At 54.6% G+C, this 20,398-nt stretch overlaps 1 protein-coding gene across 4 annotated transcripts in view; it reads left to right on the plus strand.

Annotated features, from left to right (window-relative positions):
- Positions 1-20,398, plus strand: part of RAPGEF1 (Rap guanine nucleotide exchange factor 1) — a 146,994-nt gene that overhangs the window by 112,002 nt on the left and 14,594 nt on the right. For 2 of the 4 annotated variants that reach the window (XM_068552132.1, XM_068552129.1), the window contains 3 exons: positions 10,319-10,591; positions 13,192-13,280; positions 18,786-18,894. In XM_068552132.1, the coding sequence (XP_068408233.1) occupies positions 10,319-10,591; positions 13,192-13,280; positions 18,786-18,894 (471 nt within the window). The remainder of the gene's footprint in view (positions 1-10,318; positions 10,592-13,191; positions 13,281-18,785; positions 18,895-20,398) is intronic. The other 2 variants (XM_068552130.1, XM_068552131.1) reach the window with 1 other exon arrangement.

Genomic DNA, 20,398 nt, shown 5'->3' on the forward strand with positions numbered 1-20,398 from the left:
TCTGCCATGTAACAGGAAGACTGAAAACCTTGCCAAGGGAATTGTAGAGCAGTAAACCTGCCTTGATCAATGTAAAATGAAGTAGGTGCTGAAAAAGCATTCTTGTCCACTCTTCCCAGGATCCCAGGATAAGTTTAATCCAATAAGCACGGAGCCTCTCCTAGTGCAGGTCAGGCAGCAAGAAGGATCCAGAGCAAGTAGGATGGCCCCATCATCCTTGAGAAGCCCTTGCAATTGAGTAGGCAGAGTAAGTTGAGCATAAAAGAGACTCCGGCCCGGGCAGAGTGTGAGTAACAGCGTGAGAGTCGCAGATGGTCTGCGGAGCCAGGACAGCGTCAGGCAGCGCTTCGTGGGGAAGGGGCGCTTGAGTGGTGGTGTGAAGGACAGTTAGGATCTCAGGGAGATAAAGGTCAGGGAAGTCAGAGTTGTTCACACCGAGGGCCCTGCCTGAACATGAGGCCGGGAAGGCCTGGCATACATTCTGGAAGGTTGTCTCCAGTATAAGCACGCGGGACTGAGGTCCTGGGTGAGCGGGCTGGAGGGTAGTGGCAGCAGCCAGCCCTTCCACGTGTCTTGCCCCTTTGCCCAGACCAGCTTGCTCCCCGAGCTGCTCCCTTCTGGGTGCGGCCCTCTGGGGCTCAGGCCCCGTCTCGAGCTCTTTCCCCACTTGTCCGCCAGTCGCGTTCCTGCCCCCGTCCCTGCCTGGTGCCCCCCCCCCCACTCCTCTTCGCGGTCTCCGGCTGGGTCTGCTTAGCCCCCAGCCCGCAGACTCCCCCTCCTTCCCGCCACACGCTGCGATCCTAGGAGACGCGCAGCCGGACTGGCGTGTGGTGTCCAGGGTATTAAGACCAGTTTGATAGGAGAAGGTGTTGAGGGAAACGATGAGTGACCGTAAGGCCAGAATGACGTGGAGAGCTAGGTGCAGCCTCCCCCGGGCTGGGAGGCCGACGCCCTCGTTCCTGTTCTGATTCTGCCAGGCCTTGCAATGGGCCTGCCCCTTGGTGACACTGGTAAGGGTTTGAGTGACGGGCCCTCCTAGAAACAGCTCTCAGACGTGGCGCTGGCGTCTGCTCCTGTCCCTGGCTTCTCCTCCATCACTTGTAGCCCCTGGGCTGCCTGCCCTGTTCTCACTGCGGCCGAGCCCGTGCTGGCTGCCCGCCTTCCACCTCCACCCCCTTCTCGGGCCTCCAGCACCGGCCCTTCCCCTCCCCCCACTGAAGTCCCACGTGCTGGTTCCTCACCATCTCCCTCCTCTGGCTTGCGTTTTCTGTCATTCTGAACCCTAGTGGTGCCAATCTTGAAAGTTTTGGGTTGGGTCCATATTCACCTTACCCTTGACCAAGGTGTTACTGAGAGTCTGTCAGTAACCGTTGGGGTTGCCAGTGCCCTCCAGGTACCGCAACGGCAACGTTAGAAAAATCACTTTCCACCGTCTCCTGAACTGTTTTCTGGTACATCCTTTCTTTGCCAACTGATATTTACTGTCACCAAGAGATCTATCTGGATGCTAGGAATCTGTTGAAATACTTTCTTTACCATCTTGGCTTCCGAAATGATTCTGGAGAAGTAAAACTACTAGAAGACCCAGGTTTTCAGAACTTCAGAAATACCCATAATAACTGTCATCTGTTTTTAAAAATCTTTCGGGTAACAAAGTCAAGGGTGTGTCATGTTGAGGGCGTCAGTCTAAAGCGGGGAGACGTGTGGAGCCGCCGACAGTGACTCTCTGAGGGCTGGGCGCAGGCTCTTGTGCCGCAGCACGCGTGCCCTTCAGGGCCCACCCGGGGGTGACTCGCTCTGTCCGGCCCCCTCCTCGACCTCCCGTCACAGGCATCCCGGAGACCGGGGCACTCTGACAGGTCTGGAGGCCAGACGGGGAAGGGCGAGGAGACGGGAAAGCAGAGAGGACGGAGCCGGGTGAGAAAGGGATTGTGGGCCGGAGTCACGAGGGGGCCGGCCGCTCGGCACAGCACAGCATGTGCCCTCCTGCTGGGAAAAATGTGTTCCTGCCTCCCGTGCCTGCCTCTTGTTTCTTCCTGATGTCACCTTCTTACGGTTCCTGCCCTGCTTAGAGAGAACTCACTCTGAGAGAAGAGCGAGTGTCCGTGGGCAGCACTGGGGCCCAGGGACGGGCAGGTGTGTCTCCAAGCTGACCTCTCCTGGGGGGCGTTGTTCGTCGGCCTGCCTGACTCTGCAGGCTTTCCTGGAGAGCAGCCCCGGCGCCATCAGCATCGGGCAAGCCAGGGCCGTGCTGCCGCCCGCCAGGGAGTCTGCGGGCCCCTCTGCGACCTGCTGCGGCCCAGGCAGCCCGGGGGCCGCTCGGGTGCCCGGAAGCCGTGGACTCTCAGGCTCTGCCCCATTCTTGGGGGCCAAACCACAGAGCGTAGTGGGCGGGTGCCGGCGTCTCCTCGCTAGACTCTGGGCCCCCTGGGATTAGGGATCCACCCCCCCACACACGCCTGCCGCGCGGGACGGGCCAAAGCCCTCGGCCCCCCGTCCCGGTGATTTCTGTGCGTGTTCCCCCCGTCCACTAAGTTGCCCAGGCGAGAACTGAGCTCATCGTGTCCCCCCAGCCCCACGTACACACCTCGTTTTCATGGGACACGTGCACGCCCTGTGGCCCGGCCTGTCGCCCACCCCACGCTGGTCCTTCTCTCCACCCCATCGCCGCCCCCGGTGTGGCCACCGTGGCCTCCTTTCCAGCCTTGCCGCCACAGCCGGCCGCCCTCCTTCCCCACAAAGCAGCACAGGCAGACCGAAGTGTCACCCCGTCCCTGCAGGGCCAGGCCTTCCGAGGCCTGGCCGGCCCGTCCGCCCACCTGTCCCGGGCCCCGCCTTCCCTCCGCTTTCTCCTGCCCCGGCTCCTCATCACTGCCTGCCCCCCTCCCACCCCACCCCCGGGCTTCTCTCCTCTGCCCCGGCCCTTTCCCACTTCCCCCAGTCCCTTCCCCACTTCCCCCAATCCCTTCCCCACTTCCCCCAGTCCCTTCCCCACTTCCCCCAGTTCCTTCCCCACTTCCCCCAGTCCCTTCCCCACTTCCCCCAATCCCTTCCCCACTTCCCCCAATCCCTTCCCCACCAGGCTTTCTCCTTACTTGCTGCATGGACCTGAGCATACCACCCCAGCTCCACTTCCTCCTCTGTCACTGGGGGCGTGAAGTTGTCGGGAGGATTAAAGGGAAAACCCACATAAAGAGTGTAATGTAGTGCAAGATGCACACTGGCATTCAGTAAAAAGGGAGGAATTATCTCGGTATTGCCGCATTGGGTGGTTTTTCTTTCTTCTGCAATGTTCAGGCTCTTTTTCTCTGCAAGTAAGGACTGGGCTTTTTATGTTCTTACACCTTGTACCTGGGTCAGGGCCCAGCAGCGAGTCGCAGGTGCTCTGTGACGCTGACCTGACTGGGAGCGGTGACAGGGAGGCGTCCAGCTCGCCCGCCATCCCGGCCGTCTTTTCCTGCTTCCGAGCATTTCATCAGAACAACCTGAGTGGACTCATCACGGGAGAGCCTCTCCGTTCCCACGAATCAGAGGCACTGATCCCAGGCTGTGGCCGAGAACCCTCTTTCTTCCTCTTTTTCCTTCTCTGCTGACCCAGGAGGCTCTGGCTGCTGGCTCTCTGGCCCGAGAGATTCACAGGCACTTCTTGTCTGCTGGGCCCTTGAAATATGATTTAGCTCCTCCAGGAAGTTCACCCTGTGCTTTTTCACCCTTCCTCAGTGACCTGGGGTGCTTGTGTGGCCGTCGCTTCCCTGAAGTGTGACGCCCGAGTTCACTGCCCCTCCGAGCCTAGACACGGCCTTGAGGCAGGCGGCACAGGCAGCCAAGCACCTGCCGGGTTTCTGCTGCCCACAGGGGGGCGGTAGAAGCCGGGCTCTGTGCCGAGCCCCCGCCCTGGCGGAGATGGTCACCGCCTGAGTCCAGGAGTGAGCCTGGCGCACGTGCCGTGGACAGCAAGGGCCAAGCGAGGAGGCGGGACTGGTCATAGCCCAGAAGCAGGACCGGGGCTTGGGGATCCTTGCGGCAGCAGCCGCTCCAGCCAGCTGTTTCTGCCCCTCCTTCTGAAGACTCCCTGACTCTGTTGTTGGTGCTCACGGCATTGTGGATGGTCAGCGCCCGCAGGCTGCTTCACGCACAGGAACTTCCCTGCAGCCCCTCACTGCACGTGTACATCTGACTCAGTCTGTGACAGTCGACTGGTCAGGTACCAAAAGGAGCCCCTGGTCCTCGTGAAGGTCCTGTGTGACGTGAACCCTAAGGGTGCTGTTCCTGCATTGACAGTTGCCTTTACATTCATGTTGTCAAGCTGCTTGTCGACTTGTCAAGGGCCCTTCCTTCCTGCTCTGTGATGGAATGTTTACCCCTGTTCTGGAGATGGAGGCACCAGAATAGAGAAGCTGAACCATTTGATCAGAGTTTTAAGTCAGAGCTAAGGTTAGAATCCAGATCCCCATCCTGTGAAATACAGTGTCAAGTTGACGTTTATGAGTTGCTTAATGGCCAGTAAGCATTGAGACCCAATGAGGCTCAGTAGAAAGAAAAGCCCATGCACGGGCTAGACGTTGAGATGCGTGCTTTTGTCCTTTGTGTTCTCACACAGAGTGTAGCTACAGGCTCTAAATAGTGCTAAAGATAAGTATAAATTAGAGCCCTTGTCATGCTGTTTAAATCCAAACTGAGTAAAAAATAGTTGAGTCAGAGTTCTAGAACTAAGTTCAGATCATTTTGGAATCTATACTGAATTTTCTTATGAAGAGTTGATGTTATTAAGGTTAATATTTAATGAATATACAGAGTATCCTAAAACGTATCGGAGGTTCTTACAAGAATATAATTAGCTACGAAACCATGGGCCAAAAATGTAGTGTTTTCAAGGAAGATCTTGTGATTCAGCTTGCAAAAATATGGAACGTGAGAAGAAACATAGTAAATTTCTACTTACATCTGTCCTAAAATTCTCCTGAGCAGAACATTTTTGTTCTTTTACCTCCTTTGTTATAAAATTACAGATTGGAATTTTGAAATGAGTTTTAAAAATAGACTCCACCAAGAAGTTTATGCAGAAAGAGAGAACGTGTGTTTTGAATCCAGCATGATGCTGATGTTGCCTTTCTTGGGTGAGCTGAGCGCTGTCTCATTGTTCACGTGATGGGACCAACAACAGTGTCTGGCCTCGCCTTGAGCAGGGAAATCGCCAAGTGCAGAAGCTTTTGCGGCATTGGCCTCAGAATCTGCTTCTTGGCTTCGGAAACTCATCTTTGGACACTATCTAACATGTAGTTGTTATAAAGTAACAGAAGCACATCAAAGAAGGAAGTTCCCTCTGGACCTAGGATAGACCCGAAGGATGGCTTTCGTAAACACGTAATTAACTGGGACCAGGAAGGAGAGAGGAGACGAGCAGTCTTCCAGCCAGTTTGCCACATGGAGTGACAAGGACCGTTATCAAGGGTCCTTCCTGGTGACCTAGGAGTGGTCACGTCCCATCTAAGAACCAAATCTGATGTGGTTCTTTCCAGGAGAGTCCTCCCCAGGAAATCATGGACGTGTGTGTTTTGCAGCGGCTAAAAGCTTTACTTCCTTCCAAGAGAAATAACTGACACCCATATCGTGTCAACACTCGCAGGCCCTGGTTGAAAGAAGCATCCTCAGAGCCCAGGACTGGCCCTGGGCTGTGGTTTCCACTGGCTCCCCATAGGGGAAGGAAGCCCAAACCACCCTAGAAAAGCACCTTCCCTGGAATATGTTTTCTCACAAATGATGGATAAAAATTTAAGCCCCCAAACAAGCTGTCCAGTAGCTTATCTGCTTTGCTAAGTAGCGTCCAAAAACAATGAAGTCATAAGCCTTGCTTGAGCCAAGAGGATACAGTAATGACTGATCTCTGGAATTCTCTATACTTCCAAACGCTCGCCCGCGGCAATACGTCCATTCACTCCGATTAGCGCGTGTTCCCCATGATCGGTAGAGCTGAACGTTCTCCAAAGCTTGGAGCCCAAGTCACCGTGGAGTAGCTGTACCAGTCAAGGTCCTCTGGCCTGTGGCTCCAGCTCTCAGCTGCTGGCTCGCTGGCTGCCCCCTCTGGCTCCCCCAGCTTTCTGCTAATCAACGGAATTAAATGGAACGTCTGTCATATTGAGGGATCAGAATTTTTCATGTGAAGATCTGCTTTCCTGTTTTCTTGCCAACACAACACAGGGCCTGTCCCTAGTCGTTTTTCATGCCAGGATATGATGGAAAGGAAGTGGCACTGAAAACCGGTGCCTGGCCAGCTTCAGGTGGCTTTGCCTTTTAGCATGTGACTGGCCACACATCACATCAGCCTCCCTCATCCTTTATACCCAGAAGACTCTCTCGGCCGTTCTTTCAAGTGTATGTTTTCAAAAGAGTGGGGTGCTGGCTCCTGTGTCTCATGAGGGCAGATCTTTTCGCTGCGTCCCCGGCTGGTATATCAAGCCGTGGCTCACTGCCTTTTGCAGGCTGGTCACCCCTCAGGAGATCTCCGAGTGGAGTGAGCCGGCGGGATTCTGCAGAGCTGCGGGACCACGCGCTTAGGGCCTGTCACGTGCCCAGGGCGCTCCCTGAGCGTGAGATGGCCGCCCCAGCACCGTCTCTGCTGAGCTGAGCCACGTGTTACTAGGTACGTGGCTTCCCCTTCCAGCCCGTTTCTCCATCCTTGTAATAAGGATCATAACAGCACTTCGTGCGGAGTAAACGAGGTGATTCAGGTAAAACCTTTAGCACCTCACCTGACCAGCAGGAACTATTCTGTACGAATAGCTGTCTTCGTCGTCATCATCATGAGATGGTTCTTGCTGGCGCTTTGATTGTGTGATCAGGGCTGGTGTGGGGGCCAGGTGCCCCCTCTCCTGACTGCTCTCCTCCCCAGCAACTTGCTCCAGCACGCCTAGATCTTCTGCAGAAATCTGCCGTCTCCAGACAGGCAGCCCCTCGTGTTATAAACTCCTCCTCAGCCCAAACAGTCTTACTCTGGCTATAAATAAAAATTCCTGCCGCGGAGCGCAGCAGCAAATCCGGGCACCAGCCAGATCCTAAAATAAACTCCAGGCTGTGGTGAAGGGGTGTTTCTGCTCAGCGGCCAGCCCTGCTTTCTCCCTGCCCGTGTGAATAAATATGATCTTAAAGGGCCTGGAAACATTTCTCTGGGAGTCAGTGGAGACCGGGCTTGTTGACGGGTATGGGAATGAGTGTGCAGGGCGGCCGGGCCGGAGGGACCGCATCTCCCCGCCCACTGGAAGGTGATTTTCAGGCTTGGCTCCTGTCCCAGCAGGACTGCATAGCTTGAATACCAGAGCTGCTGCAGCCTTGTTGCGGAGGGCGGGCTGGCAGGCGGGGCAGCCTGGACGCTTTGTCCAAGAGATGCGCATCTTCCTTCCCTTTTCCTTGGCAGCCGCCCCCCTCCCCTGCAGTCCGCACCCTTGGTGGCCTCCCCCGCCTCCCACTTCGGACCCGCACCTGCACAGCGAGGGAAGCTTGTCCAGTACTGTCCACACCCGCAGTCGATGCTCTGCTGAGTCAGGTGATATTCTAGGCACTTTAGTTAATAACATTAGAATCTATTCTTAAGTATTCCCTCATTCAGTAAATATGTATTGAATTAATTAATTAAATGCCTTGGCTCTGTTTTTAGAGGAGTTCCTGAGGGTATTTTGGAGGGTAGGAGAGGCTAGCTGACATTGATTGCTTGTCACACAGCAGGACTTAGGGGGCGTCTCAGTAAATCCACACAGAGACCCTGTAAGAGAAGAACTGTTGTTTTCATCCCCATTTTAAAGAGGAAGAGACTGAGGCTCGAGAACTTACTTCACCTGCCCAAGGTCACACAGGTAGAGAGAGAGCCCAGGACCCAAGCCCAGGTCTGTGTGACTAGAGAATGTGCCCTCTAGGCAACTGTTCCGCCTCCCAGAAAAGGCACCGCGTGCGTGTGTGTGTGTGTGTGTGTGAGTGGGTGCTTGGTTACTGCAGGGCCCACTAAAGTGCTCAACATGAGGCATGGACAAGAGGGGGGCGTCAGTGAGGACGTGTCAGGACTCCAGAGCTGGCATTTGCCTTACTTCGTTCAGGCTGCTGTAACAAAATGCCAGAGTCTGGATGGTTATAATAACAAGTTTATTTCTCACAGTTCTGGAGGCTGGAAGTCCAAGATCAGGGTGCCAGCATGGTTTAGGTGAGGGCCCTCTTCCTGGTCACAGATTTTTCGTTGTCCTCACGTGGCAGAAGGGTGAGGCGTCCCCCTGGAGCCTCTTTTCTGTGGCACAGATCCCATCATCCCTGGGGGTTAGGATTTCAACATAAGAATTTGGGGGGACGCAGACATCCCGACCATAGCAGCATTGACCATGAATCGTAAACTAGATGGAGTCATGGCCAAGGGAGAGGTTATCTGTTAGCACATCTCATAGCAGCACCTGCGTGCTGGGAGCGAGCATCCGACAGGCCTGGGGACCGGGCTCCTGCGTGAGGCCTCAGCCACTGCCCAAAACAGGCTGGCCTCCCAGGACCGGGCCATCCCATCCCTCCGTCCCTCAGCTGATGCATTTCCCTCAAAGTCTTCTCTGCGCACCTTTCCAGCCAGTGAGAGAGCCTCACTGTGAGGGGAGCACCCTCCAGAGGTGAAATGGAGAGTCCCCAAAGCCAAACCCATCACCCGTCTGCCATCCCCAGCAAGGCCAGGCCTGGATGGCTGCCTGAGAGGTCAGGTGAAACATGGCACCTGCCAGGGGAGGGCACTGTGGACGCTCAGGCCCCACAGCCCTCGGGGGGAGAGCAGCCGAGCCAGGGGTCCACCACCCCCAGCTTCTCTCAAAAGAAGGGATGTGGACGAATCGGAACCAGTAGGAATCTAAGCCTTCAGTGTCGGTACAGCACTTCCACTAATTCACCTGCCTGTGTCCAAGGGTCGACCGTGAGTTTGTGAGTTAGATGGGGAATAAAATGTGTAAAGACGAGTCGGTTCCCAGGCAGTATCCTGGGTCTGATCTAAACCAGCAGCCAGTGGGGCTCATGGGGTGAGAGGGCCTTGGCCTCACCAAGGAGGGGGAAGGAGCTCTAGACTGATCCGCACAGCCTAGGAGGGCAGGGCGGGCAGCAGGGGGACAGAGGGAGGCTGTGCCTGTCCCTTGAGTGGCAGCAGCTCTCCGTCCAGTTAACCTGTAAGCATGTAGCTTCGCAAAAACACCTAAGGGTAGGAGTGGCTTTGACCTCTGGTTAGCTTAAAACTTCATTTCTTCTTCTTCCTCCTTCTTGTCCGTGGGTTTCAGAAATCCTATGCCAAAACGCAAAGGACATTTGAGTGAGCAGTGTGCCTGTTTGTGCTGGGCGGGCTGTTGTCAAGTTCCAGCACCTGGGGTGGGAAGTGAGCCTGGCAGGGACTTCAGATTCAGGCCCTGCCTCGCGCTCCTCCCCGTTTGGCAGGTGTCGGCAAACCCTTTGCAGGACATGATGACACCATGGGATTCTTGTCCCAAAGCTCCTCCATCCCTCCTGCCGCAGCAGAGCCCAGGCCCGAGTGCGCTCGCTGGCCCCTAGGAGCTGTGGGCATCTGCTGTCGCGCCCCCGCCTGACCTCAGGCCTTTCTCCCACGATGAGAATCTCGAAGAGCGTAGCCTGGCGGTTCTCAGGTGGCGTCAGAGGCATCGCACTTCATTTGTTAAAAAAAGAAAGAAAACAGGTTAGGCAGAAAGGGAAATGAATTCAGAAATTTTTAGCACTTTGGTAGCACAGTTCTTTCAACCATTTTTTTAAGGCTTATGCCCTTCCCTTCCAAAAGGATTTGAAGTGATTACAACATTTAAAAGGCTGCAGTGTTTGACTTCCAAGGAATAAAACCAGAGAGATTCAACCAAAAACCTCAAAACAAGTAAACATGACCAGGTGTCTGCCTACACGCACTGAATTTAGCCACCAGGTTCCTGGAAGGACAAGAGGCATAGATGGGGTTGCGTGGGTTTAATTTTCTGACAAAGAGGACGGGACCCCCATACAGTTGGGGGGGTGGCTTGCTCTCCTTTGGGGCTACCCGCGTCCTGCCCCTGAGGACAGGGTAGACACTGCCCCTTAGACGCTGAGGACAGCACTGGTCGGTCTTCAGGCCCTTCTCAAGGGACCCGTGCCAGGGTGGGGGGACCTCAGGCCAGAGGAGCACGGGGGTGGTTTGGCCTGAGTGGTGGTCCTGGTTAGAATGACTGTGAACGGCCTGTCACGGCTCAGCTGAGTTAATCTAATTACTTTTTCTTTTGTCTGTTTTCTTCTTCCCATCCTCTCGTGTTCGTGTCTGTGTTCCACTCTGACTCTGTAGTATAAATCTGTGTTTAGGTCCTACTCCCAGGATTTCGTGCCTCACAGCCAAGCTTCCGTCCAGCCTTTCCTCCCGTCTACCTCCTCTTCCTCTCCACATTTCCCACCTGTGCACCAGTCTCAGAGCTCTGACTTAGCGGTGCCAACCGTAGCCAGTCCACCTCCCAGCACCCTGGACGGGCCTCTCTCATCTTCTCAGGAGAGCAGCTTTCATGGGAACACTGTCTGCCTTCCTTCCGAAACCTCTTTCACTGACTCGCCCCAGACGCCTTCGGTGAGAACTCAACACACACACGCCTCCCCGTGGGGCTGCGCCTTCTGAGAAAGCCTCCGCCCTCACGAGCGGTCAAGTCTGTTGCTGGCGTGGGCCAGTCGCGGCGTGGCTGGACTGAGGGGTGCACAGGTCACCAGGTGAAACCGTAGCCCGTCTGTTTCCAGAACAGAAAATGAACCTTCTCTGCAAAGTTCCCATCAAACTAGGGATCTGATTTTCCACAAATGGGTTAGTGACCATTTAGAGACAGCAGGTTGTCATAAGCATAAGATAGCAAATGCTACTGGTTTTCTGTGTGATTGGTTGTTTCTAGAGAAAGGTGCAGAGATCTGCGACAGCTCAGAAGGCAGTTGCGTGTTTAGTTGCCGAGGTGCTGAGGGTGGAGGGCCTCTTTGCTGTGCTTCGAGATGGGCCACAGCGCTTCGCCCGGGCACGGGGAAGTGCTGCCGTGCACGTGGGCGGGGACACGGACAGGGAGAGGGGCAGGGCAAGTGCAGGCACGTGCAGCCAGTGCTCCGGCCTGGAGCTGTCTTGACGTGTTGCCTCTCTCCCTCCATGTTTGGCCCCAGCACGGCAGAGTGGGGAGGAGTACGCCTCCCCCAGGACAGCTTGAGTGGCCCTTGACGCCTCTGGGGAAGCTCCAGCAGGAAACATGGGTCCCCGCTGACAGAGGCAGGAGGTGGCAGAAGCAGCTTTGTTCCCCGACCCTGGGAAGGCGTCCCCGGAGAACGGAGGGCATGCCGCCGCTGCCATCCTCTCCTCCTGGTGAAAGGAGCGTCCCGGCCAGGGCCAGCCCCATGGCGGGGGGCCGTCACATGTGCGTTTCCTCTCGTCCTGTCTCCCCCAGAGCGAACGCGCCAGTGAGGGTGAATCCGTCAGTCTGTATGCCTCTGGCCAGAGCAGCGAGGAGTAAGTAACCGCGGGCTGCCTTGTGCCTGCGGCCTAGCCTGGCAGGGGTCGGGCCCTGCTTCTGTCTGGCTGAGCCTCCCGGTCACCAGCAGCCCAGCCGGGGGCCGGCTCGGCTCCGCGGGGAGAGGACAGGGCTTCCAGCGGAGCCTCCTTTGCTTTCGCTTCAGCGGTGTACTGCTCCTCCAGCCTGGCCGGTGGGCCGTCTGGAGATCACGGGAGCAGCCTGGCCTTGGCCCTGGCCACGTGTCCGGTTGCTCTCAGGGATTTCTTTCTACCCCATCTTCTGGTGTTGGGGCCCGTCTTCTGTCCCTCCCCCAGAGGCAGGGACTCCTCTTTCCCACACTGAGCCTTCCAAGCCGACATCCCCCTCCCACCCAACAAGCTCCACGCCTACAGTCCCTGCTTCCAAGGAACCTGGTGAGTCCACCAGGCCTCCCTCCTATCGTGGTTGCCCTTGTTTTACTGCCCTCCCAGAGGCAGACAGTCAAGGTACAGCAGTTCTGTTAAGCAGTCAGCTTTCCAGGTTTTGCTGCAGCAAAACATGAGCAACTGCAAAACCTTCAAAACTAATTCTCGCCACCATCCTGAGTGGGGGGCCGAGTCCCTGGAGGGGAGGTGCCATGAGGACTCCATCCTCCTCAGGGGTCAGCTCAAGGTCCCAGTCCATTAAAAGCGTGGTCACTCTCGTGAGGATGGCCCCCTAAGGGGGCCCCCATAGCACCTAGATATCCACATGAGGCAAGCCCCACTTCAGGTATTAGCACGTTGTAGAACACTGTGGAATTTTCACTCCAGTGGGTTCAGCCCCGTCCTTGGGAGCTAAGCTGTTTCTCGCCTGGTGTTCCCACCTCACCTGTCCCCTCTGGTGACCTCCCCCACCGTCATCCAATTCAGCCTCTGCCCATGGAGTCCATTCCAGGCTGGCCTTGCAGAGCTCTCCCCTCCACCTGTGGCCCCGTGAGGTGCTGCAGTGCCCTCCGTGCGGACGTTCCGCATCTTCACACTCCCCCCACCCCACCCCGTTCTCTTGTGGCCTCGGTGGCAGACGAGGGATGCCGGGGGGCCGTGTCGTCATTGAGTGGGTGGGCCCAGGTTCCTAGGAAGAAGCAAGGCTGCTGGAGGCGGGAGGGTTTGCCTTTGTGCACTCGAGCAGCTAGGCCCTTGGGTGCTGAGGGCGTGCTGTGACTGGGAAGCTGGCGGAGGCCTGCTGCACACCTGCAGGGCATAGCGGGCAGGGCCACAGCCTTCCAGCTCGGGGGTCTGGGGCCGGGCCCTTCATTTCCCACAGCCTCTGTTTCTTCGTGTGACCGGGTGTGGTGATGTCGGCCAGCAGGCAGGGTGTTGGTCAGGGCCAGGTGAGGAAAGGCATGCGCAGCGCCTGGCGGAGCTTGGCTGAGCGGTAGCTCCTGTGACGGTCCTTTCTTCCAGGAGGTGGTTGGGATGGCTTCCTCTAGGTCGGCAGCTGACAAAGGTTATAAGTAGTGGTGCTTTCACTCTCCCCAGAGGCAAGGTGCTAGTCTGAAGAGGGCCCGTGCTTCCTGTGTAATGGACCGCGGTCACGGTTGACGTGTTTACATCTCAAGTTCCTTAGGAACTTGCACTCAAAAGCCACTTGCAGGCAGGAATGCTGGGAAGCAGAGCAGCCCAGCGGGGGCACCTGTCACACACCCAGCACTGCCTTCTCTTTTTAGGAATCACCAGCGTCGAAGGACGGACATCCCAGAGACGCCTCGTCGGCCGGCAGTGCACCTGGGAAGGAAAGCAGGGACGGCGGGGACAGGTAGGAAGTTACCCACGTGGAGCCGGGTGCCCGGAAAGCATTACGTCTGCCTGCCCAGTGAGAGCTGCCCCAGCTGCCCCTGCGGCGAGCACGCCAGGCCTGCTGGGGCTTTATGTTTACACTTGCGCTGCGCCAGGTGTGTTTTTTTACAAAGTGAAGCTTTGTAGCAACCCTGCATCAAGCAAGTCTGTAGGCGTCATCTTTCCAACCGCACTTGCTCACTTCATGTATCTGGTAATTCTCCCAGGATTTCACATTTTTTCATTATTATATTTGTTATGACGATCAGTGATCTTTGAGGTTACGATTGTAATTGTTTGGGGGCACCACAAACCATGCCCGTATAAGATGGCGAACAATCGATAAACGTTGTGTGTGTTCTGACTGCTCTACCAAATGGCTGTTCCCCCATCTCTCACCCTCTCAGGCCTCCCTGTTCCCTGAGACACAGTATTGAAGTTAAGCTAGTTAATAACCGCACAATGGCCCCTAAGTGTTCAAGCGAAAGCAAGAGTCACACATCTCTCTCACATTTTTTTTTGTCTGCGTTGTGTCTTCGTTACTGCGCGCGGGCTTCCTCTAGTTGTGGCGAGCGGGGACTACTCTTCGTTGCGGTGTGCGGGCTTCTCATTGCGGTGGCTTCTCGTTGCCGAGCATGGGCTCTAGGCACGCAGGCTTCAGTAGTTGCAGCACGCGGGCTCTAGAGCACAGGCTCGGTAGTTGTGGCGCATGGGCTTAGTTGCTCCGCGGCATGTGGGATCTCCCCGTACCAGGGCTCGAACCCGTGTCCCCTGCATTGGCAGGCGGGTTCTCAACCACTGCACTGGTTCTCAACCACCAGGGAAGTCCCTCTCACTTTAAATCAAAAGCTAGAAATGAAGCTCAGTGAGGAGGGCATGTTGAAAGCCAGGATAGGCCTAAAGCTAGGTCTCTTGTACCAACCAAACAGTTAGCCAAGTTGTGAATGCAAAGGAAAAGTTCTTGAAGAAAATTAAAAGTGCTGCTCCAGTGATCGCACAAATGATAAGAAAGCAAAACAACCTTATTGCTGGTATGGAGAAAGTTCGAGTAGTCTGGATAGACGATCAGACCAGCCCAATGTTCTCTTAAGCCAAAGTCTCATCCAGAGCAAGGTCCTAACCCTCTTCAGTTCTGTGAAGGTTGAGAGAGGCGAGGAAGCTGCAGAAGAAAATTTTGAAGCTGACAGACGTTGGCTGAAGAGGTTTAAGGAAAGAAGCCGTCTCGTAATGTCGAAGTGCCAGGTGAAGCAGCAAGTGCTGATGGAGGAGCTGCAGCAAGTTATCCAGAAGATCTAGCTAAGATCATTCATGAAGGTGCTACACTACGCAACAGATTTTCTATGTAGACGAAACAGCCTTCTATTTGGAAGAAGACACCATCCAGGACTTTCATAGCCAGAGAGGAGAAGTCAATGCCTGGCTTCAAAGGACAGGCTGACTCTCTCATTAGGGGCTAATGCAGCTGGTGACTTTAAGTTGAAGTCAGTGCTCATTTACCATTCCCAGAATCCAAGGGCCCATAAGAATTATGCTATATCTACTCTGCCTGTCCTCTATAAATGGAACAACAAAGCCTGGATGACAGCACATCTGTTTACAACATGGTTTACTGAATATTTTAAGCCCACTGTTGAGACCTACTGCTCAGAAAAGAAGATTCTTTTAAAAATAGTACTGCTCATGGATAATGAACCTGGTGACCCAAGAGCTCTGATGGAGATGATATACAATGAGATCAGTGTTGTTTCCTTGCCTGGTAACACAACATCCGTTCTGCAGCCCCTGGATCAAGGAGGAATTTCAACTCTCAAGTCTTATTACTTAAAAAATACATTTTGTAAGGCTATCAGTACCATAATTTGTGATTCCTCTCATGGATCTGGCAAAGTAAATTGAATCCCTTCCAGAAAGGACTCACCATTCTATATGCCATTAAGAACATTCGTGATTCATGGGAAGAGATCAAAATATCAACGTTAATGAGAGTTTGGAAGAAGTCGATTCCAACCTTCCTGGATGACTTTGAGGGGTTCAAGACTTTAGTGGAAAAAGTCACTGCAGATGTGGTAGAAATAGCAAGAGAACTAGAATGAGAAGTGGAGCCCGAAGATGTGACTGAATTGCTGCAACCTCATGATAAAACTGTAACAGAGGAGGAGTTGCTTCTTATGGATGAGCAAAGGAAGTGATGTCTTGAGATGGAATCTACTCCCGGTGAAGAGGCGATGAAGATTATTGAAATGACAACAAAGGATTTAGAATATTAGCGGCAGGGTTTGAGAGGACTGACTCCAATTTTGGAAGAATTTCCACCGTGAGTAAAATGCTAGCAAACAGCATCGCCTGCTCCAGAGAAAAGTGTTTGTGAGAGAAGGGCCAGTTGGTGCGGCAGACTCCACTGCGGTCTTGTCTTAAGAAATCGCTGCAGCCCCAGCCTGATCAGTCAGCAGCCGCCAGCATCGAGGCAGGCCCTCTACCCCCAGAAAGATTACAGCTCACCAGTGGCTCAGATGGGGGTTAGCATTTTTTTAGCAATAAAGCATTTTTTAATTAAGGTGTATGTACACTTTTTAAATTTTTATTGATTGATTTTTAAGATTTAATTTTTATTTTTTTTGGCTGCGTTGGGTCTCCATTGCTGCGTGCAGGCTTTCTCTAGTTGCGGTGAGCGGGGGGCTACTCTTGGTTGCGGTGCGCGGGCTTCTCATTGCGGTGGCTTCTCTCGTTGCGGAGCACGGGCTCTAGGCACGCGGGCTTCAGTAGGTGTGGCTTGCAGGCTCTAGAGCTCAGGCTCAGAAGTTGTGTCTCGCGGGCTCTAGAGCGCAGGCTCAGTAGTTGTGGCGCACGGGCTTAGTTGCTCCGTGGCATGTGGGATCTTCCCGGACCAGGGCTCGAACCCGTGTCCCCTGCATTGGCAGGCGGATTCTTATCCACTGCACCACCAGGGATGTCCCTACTGTTTTTTTAGACATAATGCTATTGCACACTTAACAGACTACAGTATAGTATAAATAAGCCTTTTATATGCACTGGGAAACGAAAAAAATTCATGTGAATCACCTTATTGTGATATTTGCTTTATTGCAGTGGCTGGGAACCGAGTCCACAGTATCTCTGAGATATGTGTGTACACTCTTCCCTTTATTCTGATTCTCAAAATTATGCATGCTCAGGGTAGAGAACATGGAAAGTATAGAAACGTACAAGAAAATAAGAAAAATCACTGATAACTGCACCCCTCATAAGCCTTTCTGCTGACACACAGGCTGCCACTGCTTCTTGAGCATCTCCACGCATACTCTTCACCTTACAAATTACCCACAACAGTGTTTTCTTTCTCAAATCCTAGGCCAACCTTCCTTCTGCCTCTTCCAAGTTCAAATGTAATAAAGGAGTGTAAAAGATTCCCCCCCACCAAACTTTTTATTGTGAGTTTCTAGAGATAGTGTGTAAATTGTATGTAGTGTGTATTTGAAAGTAAGTCACAGACATGACACTCAGCCCCTAAATATTTCAGCATGCCTCCTAAAAAATTTTAGATGCCTACCTGATTACAATATGATTATCGCACCTAAGAAGACTAATAAATTCTTCACATTATCTGATATGCAAATGATCTTCCATTTCCCTAGTTCTCCCTAATATGTCTTATAAGGCTTATTTTTTGGAACCAGGGTCAATCAGGAGTCATCTCTGCATTTAGTCATATGTCTCTTTAATCTTTGGTAACATTTTCAACGTTAGCATGAGTCAAACCTGCCCAGGTTTGGAAATATGTAGTAGATTTCTCCAGTCCACACGTAGAAAGGATAATGTGCAGGACCTGTGAATCAGCCCTGCCACCTGCGACTTTATGTTGACTTCCCCTTCTTTGTGAAATGCTCCACAAATTCAAGCTTTTCCTCCCTCTTTAGGCTAAGGTTCGGCTACTCCCGGGTACAGAGCTAAGCAATACCCACTTGCTATTGTCAGGCCTAAACATAAATGGTTAAAGATGTGGTTAAAAATAGCAAGAGACAGGAAAAAAAAAATAGAAAGCATTCTCTAGGGGCCTGTTGACAAGGGCTGCCTGCCCAGCCTAGTCTGGCCGCCCCTCAGTACCATCCACACGGAGTCTGATTCAGTGGCCCAGGCTCAGGTCTCCCCAAGTGTTATGGGGTGATGGGTTGTCTAGTCTATCACGCAGTAGCAGAGGCGTCTGTGCCAGACAACAGCAGCTCATGGGCTCTAGCTCCGCTGGACCCAGGGGTGCCATCTTTCAGCGTTCAGGCGGCCCCTGCACCAGAAGCAGAAGGGTGCGCACGCTGACTGGCTAGAGGCGGCCACTGGGATGTTGTCCTCTTTCCACGAAGGCCAGGCCACAGACTGGACGCTGACGTGCAGTGAGGCTTCGTCCCGGGACTGCGCGTGGTTTTGCTCTGGCCCATCCGTGTTGTCTTACTGAAGGCCCGGGGGTTTTGTTTGTTTGTTTTGTTTTGATTTGGGTTTTTTCGCCCGTACCGTGTGGCTTGTGGGAGCTTAGTTCGCCAACCAGGGATTGAACCCAGGCCCTCAGCAGTGAAAGCACAGAGTCTAATCACAGTCTCATTCCCTGGACTGCCAGGGAATTCCCAAAAGGCCCAGGTTTTAATGTCTCAGATGCTTAGGGTTAAAAATGAAGCCTGCGACCACAAGGCCAGTCAGTGACTCACAGGATCGATCATGAGAATGATGGGAATATGGGAGAAAATGCTGGGGGAAAGCGTGGTGCCCGCAGGCCCCACATCCATCTGCCTGCTGTCCCCCCTCTGCAGGCTCCCCATGTGCTTCGTCTGTTGGAGGTTCTCTCCTCCTCCCCCTTCACCCAAACTCCTACTCAGCGCTTCATTCCCAGCTTGCCTGTCCCATCTTCACACCTTCCCTGCCCTTGGCTCCGGCTGGACCCCTGCCCATGCTGCTGTCCAGCGGCGCCCGCGGACAAGGGCCTACTTCGTGCTCCTCTTCAGTCCACTAGAGAGGCGGCCCTGGGGAAAGACCTGGGGGTGGCACTGAGATCATGCTGGCTCGTTCCCCCGTCCCACTGGCCCTTTGCCATTCTCTCCCTGAGTACTGACAGTCCGTGCGGTCTGTGGGCCTTGACACAGGCGACTGAGACCATTACTTTTTCAAATTGCTCAGTGGAACCTTCTTGCTCTGCGTGCTTAATCCCTTCCACTTACTGCTGGAGTGTCCGGAGAGAGCAGGGACTGTCCCCAGGCCACACAGCTTAGCAGGAGCAGAGCTAGAAACCCAGTCTGCATCCCGGCCTCTTGTCCACCCCCCGGGCCCCCTGTGGAGGGGTGGGAAGCGGGTCTGGGCTTCTCGCTGGAGCCGCAGTCCGGGGAGGACTCGTTCAGGGGAGCGGCTGTGCCACACAGACCCCGCGCACGGGGCCACGCTCCCTTGGCCCCCGGGAGCCGTGGAGCTCAGGGTCTGTTGACACAACACAAACCGTTTCTCTCTCCAGGGCCCTGAAGTCACCAGAGGCTCCAGAGGCTCGGTCGGAGGAGGAGGTAGACGAGCTGTCCCTCATTGACCACAGTGAGATCATGGCGAGGCTGACGCTCAAGCAAGAGGTGGGCTCCTCACAGGCCTTCATGTGAAGGATCTGGCCCAGAAGGAGGGTGGGGGGCTTTGAGAAGGGGACCTGGCGGTGTCCCGAACAGAAAGGCCCAAGCCGAGTGCTGACCCCCCCCCGGTGGCCCTCCTGGGCGGCGGGCTCTGGCATCCCGTTCGTCCTGGCCCCATGCCTGGGCCACCGTGGGTGCTCTAAGACCCTGGACACACGGGTGACTTCCAGGAGGAAGTGTGCTGTCCCCTTCTCTGACACTTCTGGAGAGTGATCTTGGGCAAGTGACATGTCCTCTCTAAGCCCCAAATGACAGGACCCCGGAGGGTGTTGTGAGAAGGAAATCCACGAGGGTGCTCAGCACGGAGCCCGTGTGTGATAAGCCCTCGCTAGTGCAAGATATTTTTATGTTGTTAATGACAGAATGACCCCAGTGTAGTGTCAGCATGGGAAGCACAGCTAATTAAGAAATTTCAGGCCTGGCCGCCGGAGGCTGCCTCCGTCCCATGTCTTGTCAGGAGAGCCTCGTGGGTAAACACGGTTCCCAAAGCCGGCACAGTAAGAGGAGCTAACCTGAGAGGGCCTCCCGTCTCCCTGCTGCCGAGCGATTTCTGGGGACACAGAGGAATGGCTCCCGGTGGTAGCCTTGACCCCTGCTGAGGAGGCGTCCGTGTTCTACACACACACGTGGCTAGGCTGCAGCAGAGAGGAAGCAGGAAGGTAGGGCTGGCTCCTCTGCAGAGAGAATGATGTTTCGTGACTCTGGCCAGAAATTTCTTCTGAAAGATCAGGTCCTGGGCGGAGCTGCCCTGTCTTAGCTGGAAATCCAAGACACTTCCAATGTAAAAACCTTGAAGCTTTGGAGAGGCAGGTGCATCTCCAAGGGCTAGAGACACGAGGAAGCTCGCGGGGCGTGGTCTCCTTCGGAATTACAGCGTATGGGGCTGGTGGCTGCAGGCCAGGTTTATGGGTTAAAGCCTCAGTTTGCTCATGTGAAAGTAAGACTTTTCCCTTAACTGGCAGGCCACGGTCAGTGCAAGCAACATCGGATATAATTGAGCATCTTTGTGACACTTTTCACTCCTCTAAGAAGGGCTCCCTGGAAGAACGTGTGATGTGACAAATGATTCCCTCCACCTGAGGAAGCAGGTTTAGATTTAGGGCAGCTTGCTGCAGTTTTGGGAACATGCGCATACCTGGAAGTGGTCTGCCGCCTCCACCATCATCCTGGGAAGGGCCGGTGCCGGTCCTGCCTGCCTCCCCGTCGGCTTCCTCCGTCCCCTCTTCCACCCTGAGCCGTGGGCTGGTGACCAGGGAAAGACTGACTGGAGCCATGCCCCCCTGAGCCAGTGGTGTCCTCAGAGCGCCGTGCCATGCAGTGGGTGGGCTGGCTGGGCGCACCTGGCCTCTGCAGCCCGGCCACGCTGCTCCCGGAGTGAGGGAGGGCAGGGCAGAGAGGACCTGGCGTCTCTGCAACACCGTGTCTTTGTCATCTCGTCCCTGCTTGTGGC

The sequence above is a fragment of the Eschrichtius robustus genome, chromosome 10, assembly GCF_028021215.1.
Source record: "Eschrichtius robustus isolate mEscRob2 chromosome 10, mEscRob2.pri, whole genome shotgun sequence".
NCBI classification, from domain to species: Eukaryota; Metazoa; Chordata; class Mammalia; order Artiodactyla; family Eschrichtiidae; genus Eschrichtius; species Eschrichtius robustus.